Source organism: Bos grunniens, chromosome 17, assembly GCF_055505025.1.
Source record: "Bos grunniens cultivar Pamir isolate PY7600 chromosome 17, Bosgru_T2T1.0, whole genome shotgun sequence".
Classification (NCBI taxonomy): Eukaryota; Metazoa; Chordata; class Mammalia; order Artiodactyla; family Bovidae; genus Bos; species Bos grunniens.
In genome coordinates this window covers 48,952,078-48,973,012 of record NC_141181.1, presented here as the reverse complement: position 1 = coordinate 48,973,012, position 20,935 = coordinate 48,952,078, and the positions used below count along the sequence as shown (strand labels likewise).

General features: G+C 43.5%; 1 protein-coding gene across 1 annotated transcript in view; it reads left to right on the top strand.

Annotated features, from left to right (window-relative positions):
* Positions 1–20,935, top strand: part of TMEM132C (transmembrane protein 132C) — a 453,869-nt gene that overhangs the window by 263,332 nt on the left and 169,602 nt on the right. Inside the window, exon 3 of the mRNA XM_086345975.1 lies at positions 17,039–17,185. Within this exon, the coding sequence (XP_086202101.1) occupies positions 17,039–17,185 (147 nt within the window). The remainder of the gene's footprint in view (positions 1–17,038; positions 17,186–20,935) is intronic.

The following is a 20,935-nucleotide window of genomic DNA, read 5'->3' as shown; positions in this document are numbered from 1 at the left end:
ACAGATTCTTTGGTGACTCAGGGAAGAAACTGTGAGGAAACATGGTAACATCAGTCGTTGAGGGATGGGAGATGCGTTTTGTCGTTATGAATAACACAGTAAACATCGCTTCAGTCTTGGAGGAAGTGACCAAAGACTGGATGGCCCATAGACGGAGGACATCTTAGCACAGCCATCAGGCTCCCCACCCCAGGTTTAATGGAAATTATCTATTATTAAAGAAACTGTTTATAGCGGTGTAGGCAGATTTGGTGTGAGTACTCTCACCATAACCACGTTCAAGCTACTGATGTGATACCGCTAAACACCAAGTTGGGAAGAGGAGTCTAGTAGCACTGCCTAATACAGGATTTCCTCCACGCACACATGTAAACATCGCCTCAAGAGCCAAGATCATTGTCAACTGTGGTAAAGTCATTAGGAAGTCATGATTTTGAGTATTACTACCTTTGTTTTCTAATGCAGATTATTCCCTTATAGGTTTATATAACTTACATTTGAATAACTGCTGTGTTTAAAAACCAGCTTGCTGTATTTCAGCCAGCACACCACTGGTTTATGATGACCAGCGTGAAGTTTCCAAGAAGACAGTGGTAGATGTGGATGATGGATTTGGAGGGTTTCAGAACAAACCTATGAAAACAGGATATTGATGTTTCTTCTTATGAATGAACGATTTTTGTGCCAAAGTTTGCAATGAAAGGAGTGAGAAGCCACATGCCTGAGAACAGATCAGGAGGCAAAAAAGAAATAAGAGAGTTTGAAGAAGCAACAATGCTTAGGAAAGCCCCCAGTGTGCTCTGAGTTATGGACCTGGTTTCAAACATTTGATGAATTGCTGATAAAGGAATTTTCATTAACATCCTAGAGCACAGGCATATTGAAGGCAGCAAAAGGTAATGACCAAAAGGGGACCGTGTTTTGTAAGCTAAACAGATGATGAAACAAGACGGTGAATTGGAAAAGCATTTGATCACAGCTGTTTTCACACAGATCTGAGAGAGGTGAGGGGTGTCTGGTCCAGGTGAACTGGCCATGACCGCTGTTCTTAAGTCAATTAAGGAGCAGGGAATTTAGATCCAAGGGAACGAGCTGGGTCTCAATGGCCACATACACACTCAGTGGCATATTCACAAGGCAAATAGAGCATTTTTCACAGGCGTGCATGCCCACGCACACACACAAGCACACACCCACAACTCTTTTAGGAAATCGAAGTGATGACCATTGGAACATTTTTTCCCATCCTTGGAATCCGTCTGTGGCTCCTCATTCCCTGGGAGCACCCCCAGGGTCCTTGTCTGGGAAAGGCATTGCCCCTACAGAGCTCAGCTGCCCCTAGCTCAGGAAGTCACTGGTTGGATGGGGTGATGGCTTTCACAGGATTCCTGATGAGGGGGAGGGAGACAGAAGCCAGCTCATACTACTAAGAACAAAACATGAAACAAGTGTGTTCAGTGTTTTTACTGAACCTTTTGATTCAGTAAAGGACCCTTTTGATTCCTCTTCCCTCCTGTGTTTTGAAAGATGGTATAAAGTTGCATGGATGAAGGAAAACTCTGTGTTTTTTAAGTTATATGTCTACTGGTGCTTCCCTCAGTGTGATATGCATGGTCATAGCAAGTGATGTTTTTACGAGATTCATGAACAGACATTTTTTTTGTACCATCTTGTATTTATTTTAATATGCATTTGAAAAAGGAGTTTGGTTTTTTTTAATGAGATAGTCACATATAGTTTCTTTTTAAAATAAATTTGCTAAAGTAAATAAAAAGCGGTAGTTCATTTAAAGAAATATATTAAATGATCCTACATAGAATGTATGAGTATGTCAGCAGTTTGAGGGTGGGACTTGAAGAGACCCAAGTGGATATTTCACATGGATCAGCCCCTGGTACCCAGGGTAGCCACTGTGACTGGAGGAGATGATTGGAGCAGAAGGAGCACCTCTAGTCATCTTAGTTGTATATGGACCTCGATACCAGACAAATGTTTTCTTTTGAGTGCTTGGAAATACTGAAAGTCTCTAAAGTCTCTTTTGTCTGTCCTGTTAGCTTTGTAGGACTTCTCAGGTTACTGGGTGAATAGGGATATAAATGTATGAGTCTGATTATTTTCTTTTTCTATTTATTGAGGTATAGTTACTTTACAATATTGTATTAGTTTCTGCTGTACAGTGAAGTGAATCATCTATATTTACACATATATCCCCTCCCTCTTGGTCCTTCCTCTCTCTGCCCTCCTACACATCTAGGTCATCACAGAGCACTGAACTGAGCTCCCTGTGCTATACAGCAGGTTCCTACTAGCTATCTGTTTTACACATGGTAGTATATGGAGACGGCAATGGCACTCCACTCCAGTACTCTTGCCTGGAAAATCCCATGGACCGAGGAGCCTGGTAGGCTGCAGTCCATGGGGTCGCAAAGAGTCGGACACGACTGAGCGACTTCACTTTCACTTTTCACTTTCATGCATTGGAGAAGGAAATGGCAACCCACTCCAGTGTTCTTGCCTGGAGAATCCCAGGGACAGGGGAGCCTGGTGGGCTGCCGTCTGTGGGGTCGCACAGAGTCGGACACGACTGAAGCGACTTAGCAGCAGCAGCAGCAGCAGTATATGTATGCCAATCCTAGTCTCCCAATTCATCCTGCCCTGCCCCACCATAGCCACACATCCATTCTCTACTCCTGTGTCTCTATTCCTGCCCAGTAAATATGTTCATCTGTACCATTTTTCTAGATTCCACAGATATGCATTAACATTTGATATTTGTTGCTCTCTTTACAAGTCTTATTATAATGAAAGAGCCAACATCAGTGTACTGTTCCTTTATGTACAGTATGTGCCACTTGCAAAATGCCATCCACTCATTTTATTAGTGGCAGAAGCTGCTTTGCATGCCTAGCAGGAAGCTTTCCCACGTCAGTGCCCAGAGTGATGTCAGTGGAGAGTAAACTGACCTGCCTGGCTGGATACAGTGGATGTTGATTGCTCTGCTTGTTTAGTGATGTCATAATTTTGCTTCAGGTGTAGGGGCAGGCCAGCGGTGGGCTGCTTCAGTGACTGCTGGCTTCCTTTGTCCTAGCCAGCCCCCTGAGAAAGCACGTAGCAGAGACCCTGAAGCAAGGTGGAACATTTAGACAGACATTTATCACAAAGAAATTTCTCTGACCTTCCTTCCATCCATTCCATCCTTTGGGGAGGGGGATCCATAGCACTGGGTGCAGATGAGTCTTTTTTTTTAATATAAATTTATTTATTTTAATTGGAGGTTAATTACTTTACAATATTGTATTGGTTTTGCCATACATCAACATGAATCCGCCACAGGTATACACGTGTTCCCCATCCTGAACCCCCCTCCCTTCACCCTCCCCATACCATCCCTCTGGGTCGTGCCAGTGCACCAGCCCCAAGCAACCAGTATCATGCACTGAACTTGGACTGGCGATTCATTTCATATATGATATTATACATGATTCAATGCCATTCTCCCAAATCATCCCACCCTCTCCCTCTCCCACAGAGTCCAAAAGACTGTTCTGTGTCCAAAAGACACATCTGTGTCTCTTTTGCTGTCTCACATACAGGGTTATCGTTACCATCTTTCTAAATTCCATATATATGCATTAGTATACTATGTTGGTGTTTTTCTTTCTGGCTTACTTCACTCTGTATAATAGGCTCCAGTTTCATCCACTTTAAAAAAAAATATTTATTTATTTGGGTGCTTCAGGTCTTAGCCGTGGCATGCAGGATCTATGTCGTGTCACACGGGATCTTTCGTTGCAGTACACAGATTTCCTGGCTGTGGTGAGCGGGCTCTGGAGCATGTGGGCTTCAGTAGTTGCTACAAGCAGACTCTCTAGTTGTGGTAGTCAGGCTTTTAGTTCTTCTGCAGCATGCAGGATCTTAGTTCCCCAATCAATCAGGGATTGAACCTGCATCCTCTGCATTGCAAGGCAGATTCTTAATCACTGCACCACCAGGGAAGTCCCCAGGTGAGTCCTTTCTCCGCATTATCTAGAGACGGGCAAACCTTTCATTCTCCAATTTGGGGGAACCATTCATTACTTTCGTTTGCTGCAACGTTTCCTTCACCAGCCTGTTGGATAAGCATGCTGCTGATGACTACTCTGAGGTGCCAGTTGTAGATCCCCAAGGACATAAGACATTAAAAAATCCTCTCCATGGCAGAGAAGGGTTAGCACCCCGAGTCTGCATCTTTCTTGAAGGTCTCTAAGGAAAAAATGAATGGAAGATTCCAGCAATGAAGCATCCAGCCTGCCCTCCCTAAAAAACCAACTGGCTTCCTGGGTAGGTGTCTAGTAACTCAGTCCCCACCTTGGGACAAGAACATGCCTGCTCAGTGTTAAGAGAGGTCATGTAAATCAGTGGCTTTCAGCTAAGGATGTAGGGTTAACTACAGAAAATATTTGGCAATGTCTGGAGATATTTTTGGTTGTCACAACTGGGGAAGGATACTACTAGAAGCATACAGAACACTCCCTTTCCCCAAAGCAAAATAGTGTCTGTCCCAAACTATTAATAGGCCAAGGTTGAAAACCCCAGATATCAGTGAATGAAGGAGGGGACTTCAAGAGAGGGCTGTGATGAGCTGCTCTGAAGCACACTTACTGACTTTCTACTGAGGACCACTGCTCATATCCACCCCATTTCCATTTGGGGCTGTCATCAGATTTCACATCCCAGACCCTCTGTTCTTGCACTTTCTATCCCAGCCTCACTGGACTCATTGCTGCTCCTACAGCATGGGCCTATACTCTTTTCTAAGCTATGTAACAAGTCTCGACAAGTTTGGCAGCCTACAGTAGCATCCATTCATTAGCTCAGGGTACCATGGGTCAGAATTCTCAGTAGGCCCAACTGAATTCTCAGCGCAGGTATCATGGGCTGGAGTCAGTGTATCAGCCAGGCTGTTCCTTGTCTGCAGGCTCTGGGGTTGATTCTGCTTCCAAGAACACTCACTTGGCTGAACTCACTTCTGGCGGCCTTAGGACTGGGGACCCTGTTTCCTTGCTGGCTGTCAGTCAGGGGTTACATTTGGCCACCCTCATTCCTTGGCTCATGGCCCCCTCCATCTTCAAAGCCAGAAACAGCTACCAAATCTCTCATGTAGAATCTCTCTGACATCTCCATCTGCCACCCATTGGAGAAAACTCTACTTTTAAAGGATTGGTGTGATGAGATCAGTTCAGTTCGGTTCAGTCACTCAGTCGTGTCTGACTCTTTGTGATGCCATGAACTGCAGCACGCCAGGCTTCCCTGTCCATCACCAACTCCTGGAGTTTAACCAAACTCATGTCCATTGAGTCAGTGAGGCCATCCAACCATCTCATCCTCTGCCATCCCCTTCTCTTTCCACCTTCAGTCTTTCCCAGCATCAGGGTCTTTTCAAATGAGTCAGCTCTTTGCATCAGGTGGCCAAAGTATTGGAGTTTCAGCTTCAACATCAGTCCTTCCAATGAACACTCAGGACTGATTTCCTTTAGGATGGACTGGTTGGATCTCCTTGCTGTCCAAGGGACTCTCAAGAGTCTTCTCCAACACCACAGTTCAAAAGCATCAATTCTTCAGCGCTCAGCTTTCTTTATAGTCCAACTCTCACATCCATACATGACTACTGGAAAAACCATAGCTTTGACTAGACGGACCTTTGTTCAAACCTCCCTAAACCTGGTTTAGGACTTCATGTTTTTGGCTGTGCTGGATCATCCTTGCTGCTCTTGGGTGTTCTCTAGCTTCGGGTATCAGGTCTAGAGTGGGCAGGCTCAGTAGTTGAGCAGCCAAGCTCAGATGCCCTGTGGCATGTGGGATCTTAGTTTTCCTGACCTAGGACTGAACCTGTGTCCCCTGCATTAGAAGGTGGATGCTTACCCACTGGACCACTCAGGGAAGTCCTTGGTCTGGGACTCGAATTCCCAACTGCAAAAGCCCTTCATGGCAAGGTTAGGGCTTAAGTAACCAGGGACAAGAATTGTGGGCAGCATCTTTAGAGTTCTACCTACCACGGAACCTTCGCAATGAACTTTTCCTGCTGGAAATGACCATCCCTGGCCACCACCCCGTTGTCCATTTGATTCTCCCACACCATCTCCCAGTCTTTTCAGAGCAGTCTTCCCCAGCCATCCTATTAAAAATTGCACCCCTTTATTTCATCCCATATTCTCTCCCCAGCTTTCTTTTTCCTCACAACTCTTGCCAGCATCTGACATGCTGTTTATTTTGCTTATGTTTTGGTGTAAAGTCTGTCTCTCCCAACTGGGATGTGAGTTTTCCAAATGAAAGAATGGGCTCATTGGATATTCCACACCAAGAATAGCAATTAGTGACACAGCCAATGGTGCTTGCCAAATGAGTAAGCATCATAATGGGTTAAAAAGGAGAAATCCAGATTTTTATATAGAAGCTTTGGATTTTATTTCCATGTTGGCCACTTGTGTTCATCTTCTGGGGCTGCACAAAAATGACCACAGACTGGGTGGCTTAAGTAACAGATGTGTTGTCTCAAAGTTCTGGAAACTGGAAGTCCAAAATCAAGGTAAAGGCAGGCTTGGTTCCTTCATAAGTGTTCTGAGGGATCACCTATGCTAGGCTTCTGTCCTTGGGTTATGGATGACCATCTCCATTTTCACATGGCATTCTCTCTGTATTTTCTTGTTCTTTAGTCACTAAGTCATGTCTGACTCTGGGACCCCATGGACTTTAGCCCACCAGGCTGCTCTGTCTACGGGATTCTCCAGGCAAGAATACTGGAGTGGATTGCCATTTCCTCCTCTATTGGGATCTTCCTTACCCAGAGATCAAACCTGGATCTTTTGCTTGGCAGGCAGATTCTTTGCCACGAGCCACCTAGGAAGTCCCTCTCTCTGCATACTGTCTGTTATAAATTCCCCCTTCTTATAAGGGACCAATCATCTTGGATTAGTGTTCTTCCTAAGAACTATAACTGGATCACCTCTGTAAAGGCCATATCTCCATGTAAGGTCACATTCGAAGGTATTGGGGGTTACAATTTAACATGAATTTGTAGGGAAACGTACAGTTCAACCCATAGTAGCAGCTATTTATATTTTTCCTTTTCTACCTACTCTGAGGATCAGATTCAGCCCCTTGGCAGCCTTATAGGGCCAGAGACCAAGTGGTACCTTGCTCCCTCCCACAACCCCCACTCAAGACACACAGATACTCACACATGCCAGGATCTATCGCAGCATCTTCTAGAAGTACAATGGCTTTGAGAAGCTTCTAGAGAGTGCTTTTCACATGGTAATTAGAGCTGACCCTGAGATAGATGGCTTGGAAGATGGAAATTAGGCTTCCTGTGTTCAAAAATTTGTACTGAACATTGATTTTCTTTAAGGAACGTTTAATCATCCCTGTATTACACCTGAGTCGGGCACATTTTTGAATAGGGGAGGAAATGTTTAACCACTAGAAAATGTGATCGTATAATAGCATCAATTATAAACATGTGGTATACATGCGCCAGCTCAGGTACAGTCAGGCAGGACAGGAAGCACCACCAGGACTGGTCCACACTTGAGTCCTGTGTTGATGCATCTCAGTATCCCAGTATCCAGGATGGCACCTGCTAGGAAAAGTCGGTCCTCAATATTAACATGATAGAGGAAAAGAACATGTCAGTGTTATTCAGAGCTGTTTCTGAAAATCCCCCACAACCAGCAGCAGCAGCCCTACACATTGGGGCAGGGGTAGGGGGCAGTGTCTGTGGACGACCAGTGAACTAAGGCCATCCCCTTGGGACAGATGATGAAAAAGAGCAAGGTCAATTGCATGACTTTCTCAAGGTCATGGAGCTCATCACAGCAGATGCAGGACCAGAAGCTGGGTTTCCTGCATCTGGTTCACTGCCTTCCCCTCCACAGTGGATGCTGAAACAAAGGCTGCTCTCACATCACCATGGACCAAGGGCTCCGGCTCCTTCCCTAGAAACCAGGCATCCTCATGTTTTATCCTCTAAGCCCACTGTTCTAACACTGACTATCATTGCAAAACTTCTCATCCTGGGTGGGACCCAAATTCCTGCAACAGCTAGTTCTTTGAAGTAAATAGGAGCACCCATCGACCTCAGTAAAGAAAACACCTAATTAACAAGATTGGGCCCTTTAAAACCTGTGCCTTCCTCTCTCTCAGCAGCTCATCTCGCCACCCAAGTCAGAGATGAAACCAGCCTCTGCACCAGTCAACAAGAATCCTCCTATTTTCTTGAACCATGAAGTGGAAAGAACAATTTGTAGCTTCAGTGAAACCTCCAGTCTTGAGCAAAATTCAGATGCAGCAAAACCCAATTTCAAGTGAAGTCACATTTCATGAGGCAGTCCTTGTGGACAGTCGAGGTGGGAGGCATCCCTGCCTTAGGACAAAGGAGGGGCTTTTATATGCTAATGTGTCTTTAATCTTTGTCTCTTAAGCATACCTTGGCCTTCTCAGGGCCATGGTGGCAAGTATGTTTTAGCAAAATCATTTAGCAAATCATTTTAAGGTAAGACTTGGAAGAAGTTTCTAAAGAAAAAGTGCAGCTGCAGCTGATAAGCTCTTGCTGCTCTGTGTGTGATGCGAATTTGCGCACCCCGGGCCTGAAAGGTGGAGATGGGGTTTATCATCACTTCCCACCCTGCTGGTTCCCTTCTCGTAACCACCTTTGCTTGGCAATTTCTCAGTTCAGTTCAGTTGCTCAGTTGTGTCCAACTCTTTGCAACCCTATGGACTGCAGCACGTCAGGCCTCCCTGTCCATCTCCAGCTCCTGGAGTTTACTCAAACTCATGTCCATCGAGTCGGTGATGCCATCTAACCATCTCATCCTCTGTTCCCTACTCCTCTCGCCTTCAATCTTTCCCAGCATCAGGGTCTTTTCAAATGTGAATTCTTCACATCAGGTGGCCAAAGTATCAGAATTTCAGCTTCAACATCAGTCCTTCCAATGAATATTCAGGACTGATTTCCTTTAGGATGGACTGGTTGGATCTCCTTGAAGTCCATGGGGCCCTCAAGAGTCTTCTCCAACACCACAGTTCAAAAGCATCATTTCTTCAGCACTCAGCTTTCTTTATAGTCCAACTCTCACATCCATACATGACTACTAGAAAAACCATAGCTTTGACTAGATGGACCTTTGTTGGCAAAGTAATGTCTCTGCTTTTTAATATGCTATCTAGGTTGGTCATAACTTTCCTTCCAAGGAGTAAGTGTCTTTTAATTTCATGGCTGCAGTCACCGTCTGCAGTGATTTTGGAGCCCAAAAAAATAAAGTCTGACACTGTTTCCCCACCTATTTGCCATGAAGTAATGGGACCAGATGCCATAATCTTAGCATTCTGAATGTTGAGTTTTAAGCCAGCTTTATCACTCTCCTCTTTCACCTTCATCAAGAGGCTCTTTAGTTCTTCGTTTTGCCATAACTGTGGTGTCATCTGCATATATGAGGTTATTGATGTCTCTCCTGGCAATTTTAATTCCAGCTTGTGCTTCATCCATTCCAGCATTTCTCATAATGTACTCTGTTCAGTTCAGTTCAGTCGCTCAGTCGTGTCTGACCCTGTGACCCCATGAATCGCAGCACGCCAGGCCTCCCTGTCCATCACCAACTCCCAGAGTTCACTCAGACTCACGTCCATCGAGTCAGTGATGCCATCCAGCCATCTCATCCTCTGTCGTCCCCTTCTCCTCCTGCATATACGTTAAATAAGCAGGGTTACAATATACAGCCTTGATGTATGCCTTTCCCAATTTGGAACCAGTCTGTTGTTCCATGTCCAGTTCTAACTGTTGCTTCCTGACCTACATACAGATTTCTCAAGAGGCAGGTCAGGTCGTCTGGTATTCCCACCTCTTTCAGAATTTTCCACAGTTTATTGTGATCCACACACTCAAAGGCTTTGGCATAGTCAATAAAGCAAAAGTAGATATTTTTCTGGAACTCTCTTGCTTTTTCGATGATCCAGTGGATGTTGGCAATTTGATCTCTGGTTCCTCTGCTTTTTCTAAGTGCAGCTTGAACATCTGAAAGTTTACAGTTCATGTGTTGTTGAAGCCTGGCTTGAAGAATTTTGAGCATTACTTTGCTAGCATGTGAGATGGGTGCAATTGTGCAGTAGTTTGAGCATTCTTTGGCATTGCCTTTCTTTGGGATTGGAATGAAAACTGACCTTTTCCAGTCCTGTGGCCACTGCTGAGTTTTCCAAATTTGCTGGTATATTGAGTGCAGCACTTTCACAGCATCATCTTTATCTTTCAGGATTTGGAATAGCTCAACTGGAATTCCATCACCTCCACTAGCTTTGTTCGTAGTGATGTTTTCTAAGGCCCACTTGACTTTACATTTCAGGATGTCTGGCTCTAGGTGAGTGATCACACCATCGTGATTATCTGGGTCATAAAGATCTTTTTTGTACAGTTCTTCTGTGTATTCTTGCCACCTCTTCTTAATATCTTCTGCTTCTGTTAGGTCCATACCATTTCTGTCCTTTACTGAGCCCATCTGCATGAAATGTTCCCTTAGTATCTCTAATTTTCTTGAAGGGATCTTTAGTCTTTCCCATTCTATTGTTTTCCTCTATTTCTTTGTACTGATCACTGAGGAAGGCTTTCTCATCTCTCCTTGCTATTCTTTGGAACTCTGCATTCAAATGGGTATATCTTTTCTTTTCTCCTTTGCCTTTTGCTTCTGTTCTTTTCACAGCTATTTGTAAGGCCTCCTCAGACAACCATTTTGCCTTTTTGCATTTCTTTTTCTTGGGGATGGGCTTGATCCCTGCTTTCTGTACAGTGTCACAAACCTCTGTCCATAGTTTCAGGCACTCTGTCTATCAGATCTAATCCCTTGAATCTATTTGTCACTTCCACTGTATAATCATAAGGAATTTGATTTAGGTCATACCTGAATGGTCTAGTGGCTTTCCCTACTTTATTCAATTTAAGTCTGAATTTGGCAATAAGGAGTTCATGATCTGAGCCACAGTCAGCTCCTGGTCTTGTTTTTGCTGACTATTTAGAGCTTCTCCATCTTTGGCTGCAAACAGTGTAATCAATCTGATTTTGGTGTTGACCATCTGGTGATGTCCATGTGTAGAGTCTTCTCTTGTGTTGTTGGAAGAGGGTGTTTACTATGACCAGCGTATTCTCTTGGCAAAACTCTGTTAACCTTTGCCCTGCTTCATTCTGTACTCCAAGGCCAAATTTACCTGTTATTCCAGGTGTTACTTGACTTCCTACTTTTGCATTCCAGTCCCCTATAATGGAAAGAACATCTTTTTTGGGTGTTAGTTCTAGAAAGTCTTGTAGGTCTTCACAGAACCATTCAACTTCAGCTTCTTCAGCATTACTGGTCAGGGCATAGACTTGGATTACTGTGGTATTGAATGGTTTGCCTTGGAAACAAACAGAGATCATTCTGTCATTTTTGAGATTGCATCCAAGTACTGCATTTTGGACTCTTTTGTTGACTATGATGGCTACTCCATTTCTTCTAAGGGATTCTTGCCCACAGTAGTAGATATAATGGTCATCTGAGTTAAATTCACCCATTCCAGTCCATTTTAGTTTGCTGATTCCTAAAATGTTGACGATCACTCTTGCCATCTCCTGTTTGACCACTTCCAAATTGCCTTGATTCATGGAGCTAACATTCCAGGTTCCTGTGCAATATTGTTCTTTACAGCATGGGACTTTACTTCCACCACCAGTCACATCCACAACTGGGTGTTGTTTTTGCTTTGGCTCTGTCTCTTCTTTCTTTCTGGAGTTATTTCTCCACTGATCTCCAGTAGCATATTGGGCACCGACCGGCCTGGGTAGTTCATCTTTCAGTGTCCTGTCTTTTTGCCTTTTCATACTGTTCATGGGTTCTCAAGGCAAGAATACTGAAGTAGTTTGCCATTTCCTTCACCAGTGGTCCATGTTTTGTCAGAACTCTCCACCATGACCTGTCCATCTTGGGTGGACCTATACAGCATGGCTCATAGTGTCATTGAGTTAGACAAGGCTGTGGACCATGTGATCAGGTTAGCTTTCTGTGATTGTGGTTTTCAATCTGTCTGCCCTCTGATGAAGAAGGATAAAAGGCTTATGGAAGCTTCCTGATGGGAGAGACTGACTGAGGGGGAAACTTTGTCTTGTTCTGACGGGTGGGTCCATGCTCAGTAAATCTTGCCTGTTAATTATTCACAGCAATTTATCTCCTCCAACTTGTAAGGTTAGCAGGACAGGGCTGTGTGCATGTATAATTTTTTAAACTATTCCTTTCATAAGATAACTTTGCATGTAGTTTAAGAAATCAAATAATTCTGCAGAGTTTGTTGGTAAAAACTGTATCTAGCATTCTCAAAGTGGCAAAATTACAGGAATAGAGAACAGATCAGAGTCTGTGGGGGCTAAGTGATGGGCGGGCATGACTATTAAGGAGTAACATTAGGGAGTGTCTTTATGGTGGTGGAATTCTTCTGTGTTCTGGTGTGGTGATGATTCCTTTAATCTACACATGTGATATGATTTTTATAGAACTACACCACTCCCCCCCAAAATGCAGCTGACGGATGTAGAGAACAGGTTTGTGGTTGCCAAGGGGGATGGGAATAGCAGAGGGATACATTGGGAGTTTAGGATTAGCAGATGCAAACTATCTGACACAGAACAGTAAGCACAAGGTCCTACTGTATGGCACAGGGAACTCTATTCAGTATCCAGTGATAAACCATCATGGAAAAGAATGTGAAAAAGAATATATGCATATTTATATATCTATATTTATATATATATATATAGTACATAATGGAATCACTTTGCTATACAGCAGATAATAACACCACATTGTAAACCAACTATACTTCAGTAAAATATTTTTATAAAAGTGCACATGAATACCAGTGACATGTAAACAGGGTGTGAACGTCAGTTCATAGCATGGTAGCAGCGTCAGTGTCCTGGTTTTGAAAATGTACTATGACCACGTATGAGAACATTACAGGGGGAAGCTGGGGGAAGGTGTATAAGAATTCTTTACTTCCTGTTAATCTCAAACTATCAACCTATTTCAAAATTACAAATTATTTTGCAAAAAAATATTGCAGTATGTTGTTCCCTTCTACAGCCTTTCTCCACATACAGAAGCAAAATTCCTACTTGTTTGGCATTTATGGCATCACTAAGCAACATAAGGTTGATCATTCTTCATTTTTAAAAATTTATTTCATTAAAGTGTTGTGTTACTTTCTGCTGCACAACAAAGGGATTTAGTTTTACATATATATACAATCTTTTTCATATTCTTTTTCATTACGGTTTATCGTAAGATGTTGTATAGAATTCCCTGTGCTCTGCAGTAAGACCTTGTTTTTTTTATTTATCTTATATACACTAGTTTGCATCTGCTAATCCCAATATCCAAACCATCCCTCCCTCATTCATTTGTTTAGCTTTAGGCAATAGCTATAAAATATTTCACTATGAAGAATAAGAATCTATCTTTTCTCCCCATCTTTTCTGTGTCTCCATCTCGCCATTAAAACTTTTTATTTAGATTATCTAGATTAATAATCTGTTTAAAATATTATAAGTACGTGTACTAATCACAGTAAAACCAAGTATTAAATAATGATGACTCTTCTGCATAATAATGGTGTAGTCCCAAAATTAAAAACTAATTTGGTTTTATTATTTTTCTTCATTTTCTGTGTTTGGTTCTTATTTAGTCCCCAACTCTTTGCTCTTATTTAGTCCCCAATCTCCATTATATCTCCATTCAAATATTTTCACATCGACTTTATAAGGAAATTTGCAGTTTCCTGGAGACATCATAGACAGACTCTTGTCCACGCTGGTGCTCAGCTATTATCCAGGACCTCTGTTCACCATGAACCTACTGTGCATCTCTGTCATGTTTTTTTTTATCTTCACTTCCTGGGTCTCACAATTTCTTTCTATATTTACCCCCTTGTTTGATGGAGCACATCCTCAATTAGTTTTCTGAGCAAGGGTGTAGGAAGTCAATTTTTGGAGAACTTGCATATCCGAAATGTTTTCTTCATCAGTAGGCTGGATATCAAATGGTAGGTTGGAAATCATTTCCACTTTGATTTTTGAAGATTTTTAAAATTTTTCTTTCTCTAACTGTGGCAAGTAGGGGGCTACTCATTGTGGCGGCTTCCCTTGTTGCAGAGAATGTGTTCTAGGAAGGATGGGCTTCAGTAGCTGTGGCACACAGGCTTGGTTGACGTGCAGCATGTGGGATCTTCCCAGACCAGGGATCCAAGCCATGTCCCCTGCATTGGCAGGTGGGTTCTTAACCACTGGACCACCAGGGAACTCCTGAAGGTATTTTTGATCACCTTCTAGTTCCCAGAGTGACTGTGGTGAATCTTGTATCCATTCTGATGGCTGATCCTTTCTCGGTCCGGAGGACTGCAGAATTCACCTATCTGTATTCAGTGTCCTGAGCTGTATCGGTCCTCTGTCTTGGGTTCATCACCCAGTTAGACCTTCCTATTTGGACACTACTATCCTTTCATTTGGGTAAATTTCTTTAAATTACTGCATTGGTGATTCCTGCTCTCCCTTTTGTGTGTTTTTATATTGCTAAGATGTTGAACCTCAAAGTAATTCTCTTCCATTTCTTTTTTTTTTTTCTACTTCCTAAAACATATGTCTTCAACTCTATCCATCAACCATTCCACTGACTTTCCATTTCTGTGTGTGTTAGTCGCTCAGTCGTGTTCGACTCTGTGCAGCCTCACAGACTGTAGCCCACCAGGCCCCTCTGCCCATGGGATTCTCCAGGCAAGAATATTGGAGTGGGTTGCCATTTCCTTCTCCAATTCTGCTATACTATTTTTTAATTTCCAAGGGCTCATTTCTTTCCCCTTTTGGGTTTACTAGATAGCAGTCTGTTTTTGTTTCAGGACTGCAGTATCTTCTCTAATGGCTCTGTGAATGTGAACGATTGTGTATTTTGCTAATTTTGGTCTTTCCTGCATAGGCTATATTTTCTACAGATTTCTTTTGCTTTCTTTCTTTTTTTTTTTTTTTTACTTTGTTCCCTGTGTCATGTAGAAACTTTTCTCAGAGTCCTAAGCTTCTTGATTCTTGTTTGCTTATGTAAAGAAAAAATGAGGGCCTAAAAATCCATTAGAAGCTCTGAGTCCATGAGTGGGACTTGCTGACTACAAGCTTTGCTGAACAGCAACCTGGCTGGCTGGTTGGAGAGGCTGCAGGACCAGTACCTGATGATCTAGAATATGGTATTTCTCCCAGAGGGTGAAAGTCCAGCTTTGGGGACAAAGTCCCAGTCACTGTGTCACGTGACTCCACACATATTTTGCGGCATGGTAACCTGAGTCTCGGGTCTTCATGGTCCCTCAGGCCTGATGGGGAGTCTGGCAGCCACCCTGTTACAGGGAAACAGAAGGGCATTTATATCTGGCTTCTTCATAAACACACTTTTCGCTAATCCTCCATATTTTAGCCCTCATAGACTCCCACTTTTAGTGGTCCCACTGAGACGGGGAGATTTCATGGTCTAAACTCTATCGGTTCTTAGCTATTCTCGTCGACAGCTCACAACTTAGTTTGGAAGTTCAGCTGATGATTTCACCCCATTGGACATCAGCGTTCAGGTCTCCAAGTCATTTACATTTGCTGCATCTCTCCTCCTTATCTTCCTGGGTCTTTAAAAGTAGTCCCCTCATACTGCCCTAGTGGTCCAGTGGGTAAGACTCTGCCTGCCAGTGCAGGGGACATGAGTTCGGTCCTTGGTCCAGAAAGATCACACAGGCCAGGGGGCAGTCGAGCCTGTGTGCCAACTACTGAAACTCACATGTCCTGGAGCCCATGCTCCACAAGAGAAGCCACTGCCATGAGTAGCCCACACACAACTAGAGAGTCGCCCCCTCACGGCAACCAGAGAAAGCCCACATGCAGCAATGAAGACTCAGTGCCACCAAAAATAAACAAGATAAAATAAAAAAAATTAAAAAATAAAATAAATAAAAATAAAAATAGTCCCCTCAACTCACTTTAAATGGAATTTGGGAAGAAAGGAAAAGTAGGTATTTGTGTTCAATCTGCTGCTTTTCTCACCAGTTTATTGATGGGAAGACTGAGGTTCAGAAAGGCTAAGAGATGTGGCCAAAACAACAATTCTAAGAGAAGCACTTTGTCTTTTTAAAAAGTCCATGGATAGTGTATTCAGCCGAGCTTATTTCCAGAGGAGACCTGGCAGGTCACATGAAGCAGGTCAGGGACCTCCCTGGAGCAATACAACAATAACATTTATTAAGTGCTTGTTGTATACCTGGCACTGTTCTGATTTCTTTATATATGTTATTAATAATACATTTCATCATCACAACAGCTTTATAGCATAGGTTACTATTAACATATCCATTTACAGAGGAAGAAAGTAAGACACAAAGAGTTTATTATTTATCCAAAGTCACATAGCTACAAAGTGGAGAAAGCAGCGTGTGCACCTCCACCAGGGTTTCTGAACCTGGGCACATTGGGCACTTGGAACTTGTTAACTCATGTTGGGGGACACTGTTCTGTGCCTTGGGAGGCTCTTTTAGCTGCTCCCTAGATGCCAGCCCTACCCCCATAGTTGAGACAACCAAAGATGTCTCCAGACATCAGCACGTGGTCCCTGCAGGACATAGCCACCCCTGATTGAGAATGACTAGCCTGTGCAGACGTGCTTTTCTCCTGACCCCTTGGCTGTGCTACTCCTTGGTTTGGGGGTCTGTCGGGGGGCCCTCTTCCCTCATCAGATCTGAACAGCAAATTCCACGATTCCTGGGTCTGTGGGAAGATCCCCGCCCACTCCAATCACCAATCCTCATCCTACCCCTCTAGGACCCCTTGTCTGTGGGTGCCACTGGATATGAAATAAAAGAAGAAAAATGAAAAGGCAGGGCGCTCAGCTGAGTGGAGCATGGGCGCATTTGGAAAGGCCGAGTCATTAATCTCTCGGTTCTCTCTCTCTTGCCCTCTTCATCTCCGCAGAGCCAAGGTGAAGAAGGGGGTGAACATCCTGAGCACGCGGACCAGCGAGCCTCGGCAGTGGGACGTCAAGCAGGAGATGGGGAACGGAGGCAAACACGCCACCACCGCTGTGGTGTGCCAGCGACTGGCGCCAGGCGCGCGCAACAGGTAAGAGGGAGGGGCTCCCTCTCGATTGGCGACCCAGGCTTCCAAGACCCGTTCTCCACCTAAGAGCCCTGCCTTAGACTCACGTTAACCACTGCTTAGTCGAGCTGTCACACCTTGGTTCGACAATCTGGAGACACTTAACATCACCAGCAGGACCTTTTGGCATCTCCGGTAGGAAGGGCAGGGCCCTGATTCCCAGGGTCTCTCCTCTTCGGGTTTTGAAACAGAGATTAGCTTGCAAGGTCTAGTCTGCTTTGTGCAGGCTCATTCATTCTCATATACACTCATGTCCTGGAGGCTGTGGCATCTCCGGTTGCCCTTGCTTATCAGAGGCTGCTTTCTTACAACGTGTTCGCCCTTTGTGCAAAGTGTGTGATTCTGTGATTTATACTAAGAAATACATATTTGGTCTTTGTGCCTGTTCCTGGCACAGAGCTCTGAAAACCCTTGGACTTTACAAGGATGAGAACATCAAAGTGACTCTTGTTTATGTCAATAAGGTGACTTTTGGAAAGCCTCCTAGTTCACCTTAAGATGCAGGCTGGTTGCCAGGGGAACCAAGGCTGTGATTAGAAGCCTGGAGTATTCAGCCCCACCTCCTGGCCTCCTGGGTGGAGAGGGGGACTGAAGACTGAGTTCAGTAGCCAGTGGCCAATATGAGTTAATCAATGGTGCTCATGGAATGAAGCCTCTTTAAAAACAAAACAAAAGACTGAGTTTGGAGAGCTTCCGGGGTGGTGATCAGGTGGAGACTCAGGGACAGTAGCGCCTGGAGAGGGCCTGGGAACTTGCCCATACCTCGCTCTGTGCGTGTCTTTCATCTGGCTATTCCTGAGTTATAGCCTTTCATAATAACCAGTATTTTAGTAAGCGAAGTGTTTCTCTGAGTTCTGTGAGCCACTCTAGCTAATTAAAGGAACCCAAGGAGGGGGTCATGGGATCCTTCGATCTATAATAGATCGGTCAGAAGCATAGGTAACAAGTTGGGCTTGCAGTTGGCATCTGAAGGTGGGAGTGGTCTCATGGAACTGAGCCCTCAACCTTTGGGATCAGACACTGTCAGTAGAGAGTGTCAGAATTGAGTTGAATTGTAGGACAGCCAGCTGGTCAGAGAATTGTGTAGTGGTGGTGGAAAAAAAGACACACATCAGAACTGGTGTCAGGATCATAAAGGATTAGACTTAGTCTTCAGTGAAGAGGAATATAAAAATGAAAGGTGACTCTCAGTGGCAACAATGCATAAAGGATGCTCTGTGAGCTTCTAGATAGACATCCTGGATTATTATTTAACATAATTGCTTTCCCTGTATAAAATCAACACTTACTCATCTGAGAATATTTGTGAAAATAGTTAGACAAGAAAGAAACTAAAATGATGTATCAGTATCTCTTCTACCTAGGGACTTCCCAGGTGATGCTAATGGTGATGAACCGAACTGCTAATGCAGGAGACGTAAGAGACATGGGTTCGATCCCATGTCTTGATCGGGAAGATCCCCTGGGGGAGGCATGGCAACCCACTTCAGTATTCTTACCTGGAGTATTCTACAGACAGAGGAGCCTGGCAGTCTACAGTCCATAGGGTCGTGTAGAGTCAGACACAACTGAAGTGACTTAATATGCACACACACATCACTTCTACCTAAGGATAATCCACTGCTAATATGTTGGTTCATTTTCTTCCCACATATTATACATAGATAACATTTGTGTATAATAAATATGTAGTAGATTTACTTTTTTTAAACAAATCTGGTATCATAGTATATATCCTGTTGCTTAATATCTTAAACATTTCATACACACACACACACACACACACACACACACACACACATTGTGTGTGCTCAGTCACTCAGTAGTGTCTGACTCTGCAGCCCTGTGGACTGTAGCCCACCTCTGTCCATGGGATTCTCCAGGAAAAAATACCAGAATGACTTGCCATGCCCTTCTTCAGGGGATCATCCTGACCCAGAAATCAAACTTGCATCTCTTGCATCTCCTGCATCAGCAGGTGAATTCTTTACCATCAGTGCCACCATGGCCAATATGTATATATTTATATATAAATATATAGTCGACTTGTCCATTTCTTTTTTGCTTAAGGTGGCTTCTTCGACTTGTCCATTTCTCTTTTGCTTAAGGTGGCTTCTTAGAATCAAAAAGTTTGATTGTGTTTTAGGGCTCTTGATACAGTCTGTCAGCGTGTTTTCTTGACGGGATTAACTATATATATATATATATATATATATATATATATATTGCCCATGCCATGCAACATGTGGGATCTTTGTCCCCACCCAGGGATCAAACCCCTGCCCCCCGCAAGTCCCTAAATTTCACTTATATTGATAACATCTTCCTTTGACATTATTTCCTCAAAAAACTTTTAAGATTCCATCACATAGATTTCAAAGAAGGCAATGGTAACCCACTCCAGTACTCTTGCCTGGAAAATCCCATGGATGGAGGAGCCTGGTGGGCTGCCATCTATGGGGTCGCACAGAGTCAGACATGACTGAAGCGACTTAGCAGCAGCAGCACATAGATTTAACTCTACATTAATCACGATATCCATATTTGAGGATATTTAACTTGTTTCCAAGTTGGATTCTTATAGATAATGCAGCACTAAACTACCTTCCTGGAGAAGGCAATGGCAACCCACTCCAGCACTCTTGCCTAGAGAATTCCGTGGACAGGGGAGCCTGGTAAAGCTACTGTCCATGGGGTCACACAGAGTCAGACACAACTGAAGCGACTTAGCATGCATGCATGCAAACTACCTTCCACAGGCAGGAGACAACTTGTCCACTTTTGTTTTGCTTAAGGTGGCTTCTTAGACTCAAAAAGTTCGATCATTTTTTAGTGATGCAGTCTGTCAGCATCTCTTCTTGAAGGGATTAGCACTATAGGAAGAGACATCCAGTTCCATTATTGGACATATTTTCTTCAGTGAATACGCCAAGGCTGCCAAGAAAAACTCTGCAAATGCTCCACTTCACTGAGAAACACCCAGTTCTTTTACTTGTAAAACTTCTTCCTCCATCCTGCCTTCATTGTGCAGCCAAAAAACACATCTGGTGTCCTGAACAGCTTACTAGATCAAACACCAGCCTTCACCATCATGCTCCCAAGAAAGATTCTTAGTACATCTGGGGGTGAGGGTTGGGTGTCCAAATGTCTCAACTTGTGAAAACATGGTCAGAAGGAGATGTGTGCATGGGTCCCTTGCTCTAAGCAGAAGAACAGAAATTGAATTAAGTCTCCTGAATCAAATGCACATAAAATCTAATTAACCCCACAAGATTAGTGTTGATTATGCAGATTAAAGGGAATGTGTTCATTAGCAGGCAGTGGATTTATGTAAGTAAATAGCCCTTTTTATTTATTTATTTATTTTAATTTTATTTTATTTTTAAACTTTACATAATTGTATTAGTTTTGCCAAATATCAAAATGAATCCGCCACAGGTATACATGTGTTCCCCATCCTGAACCCTCCTCCCTCCTCCCTCCCCATACCATCCCTCTGGGTCGTCCCAGTGCTCTAGCCCCAAGCATCCAGTATCGTGCATCGAACCTGGACTGGCATCTCGTTTCATACATGATATTTTACATGTTTCAATGCCATTCTCCCAAATCTTCCCACCCTCTCCCTCTCCCATAGAGTCCATAAGACTGTTCTATACATCAGTGTCTCTTTTGCTGTCTCGTACACAGGGTTATTGTTATCATCTTTCTAAATTC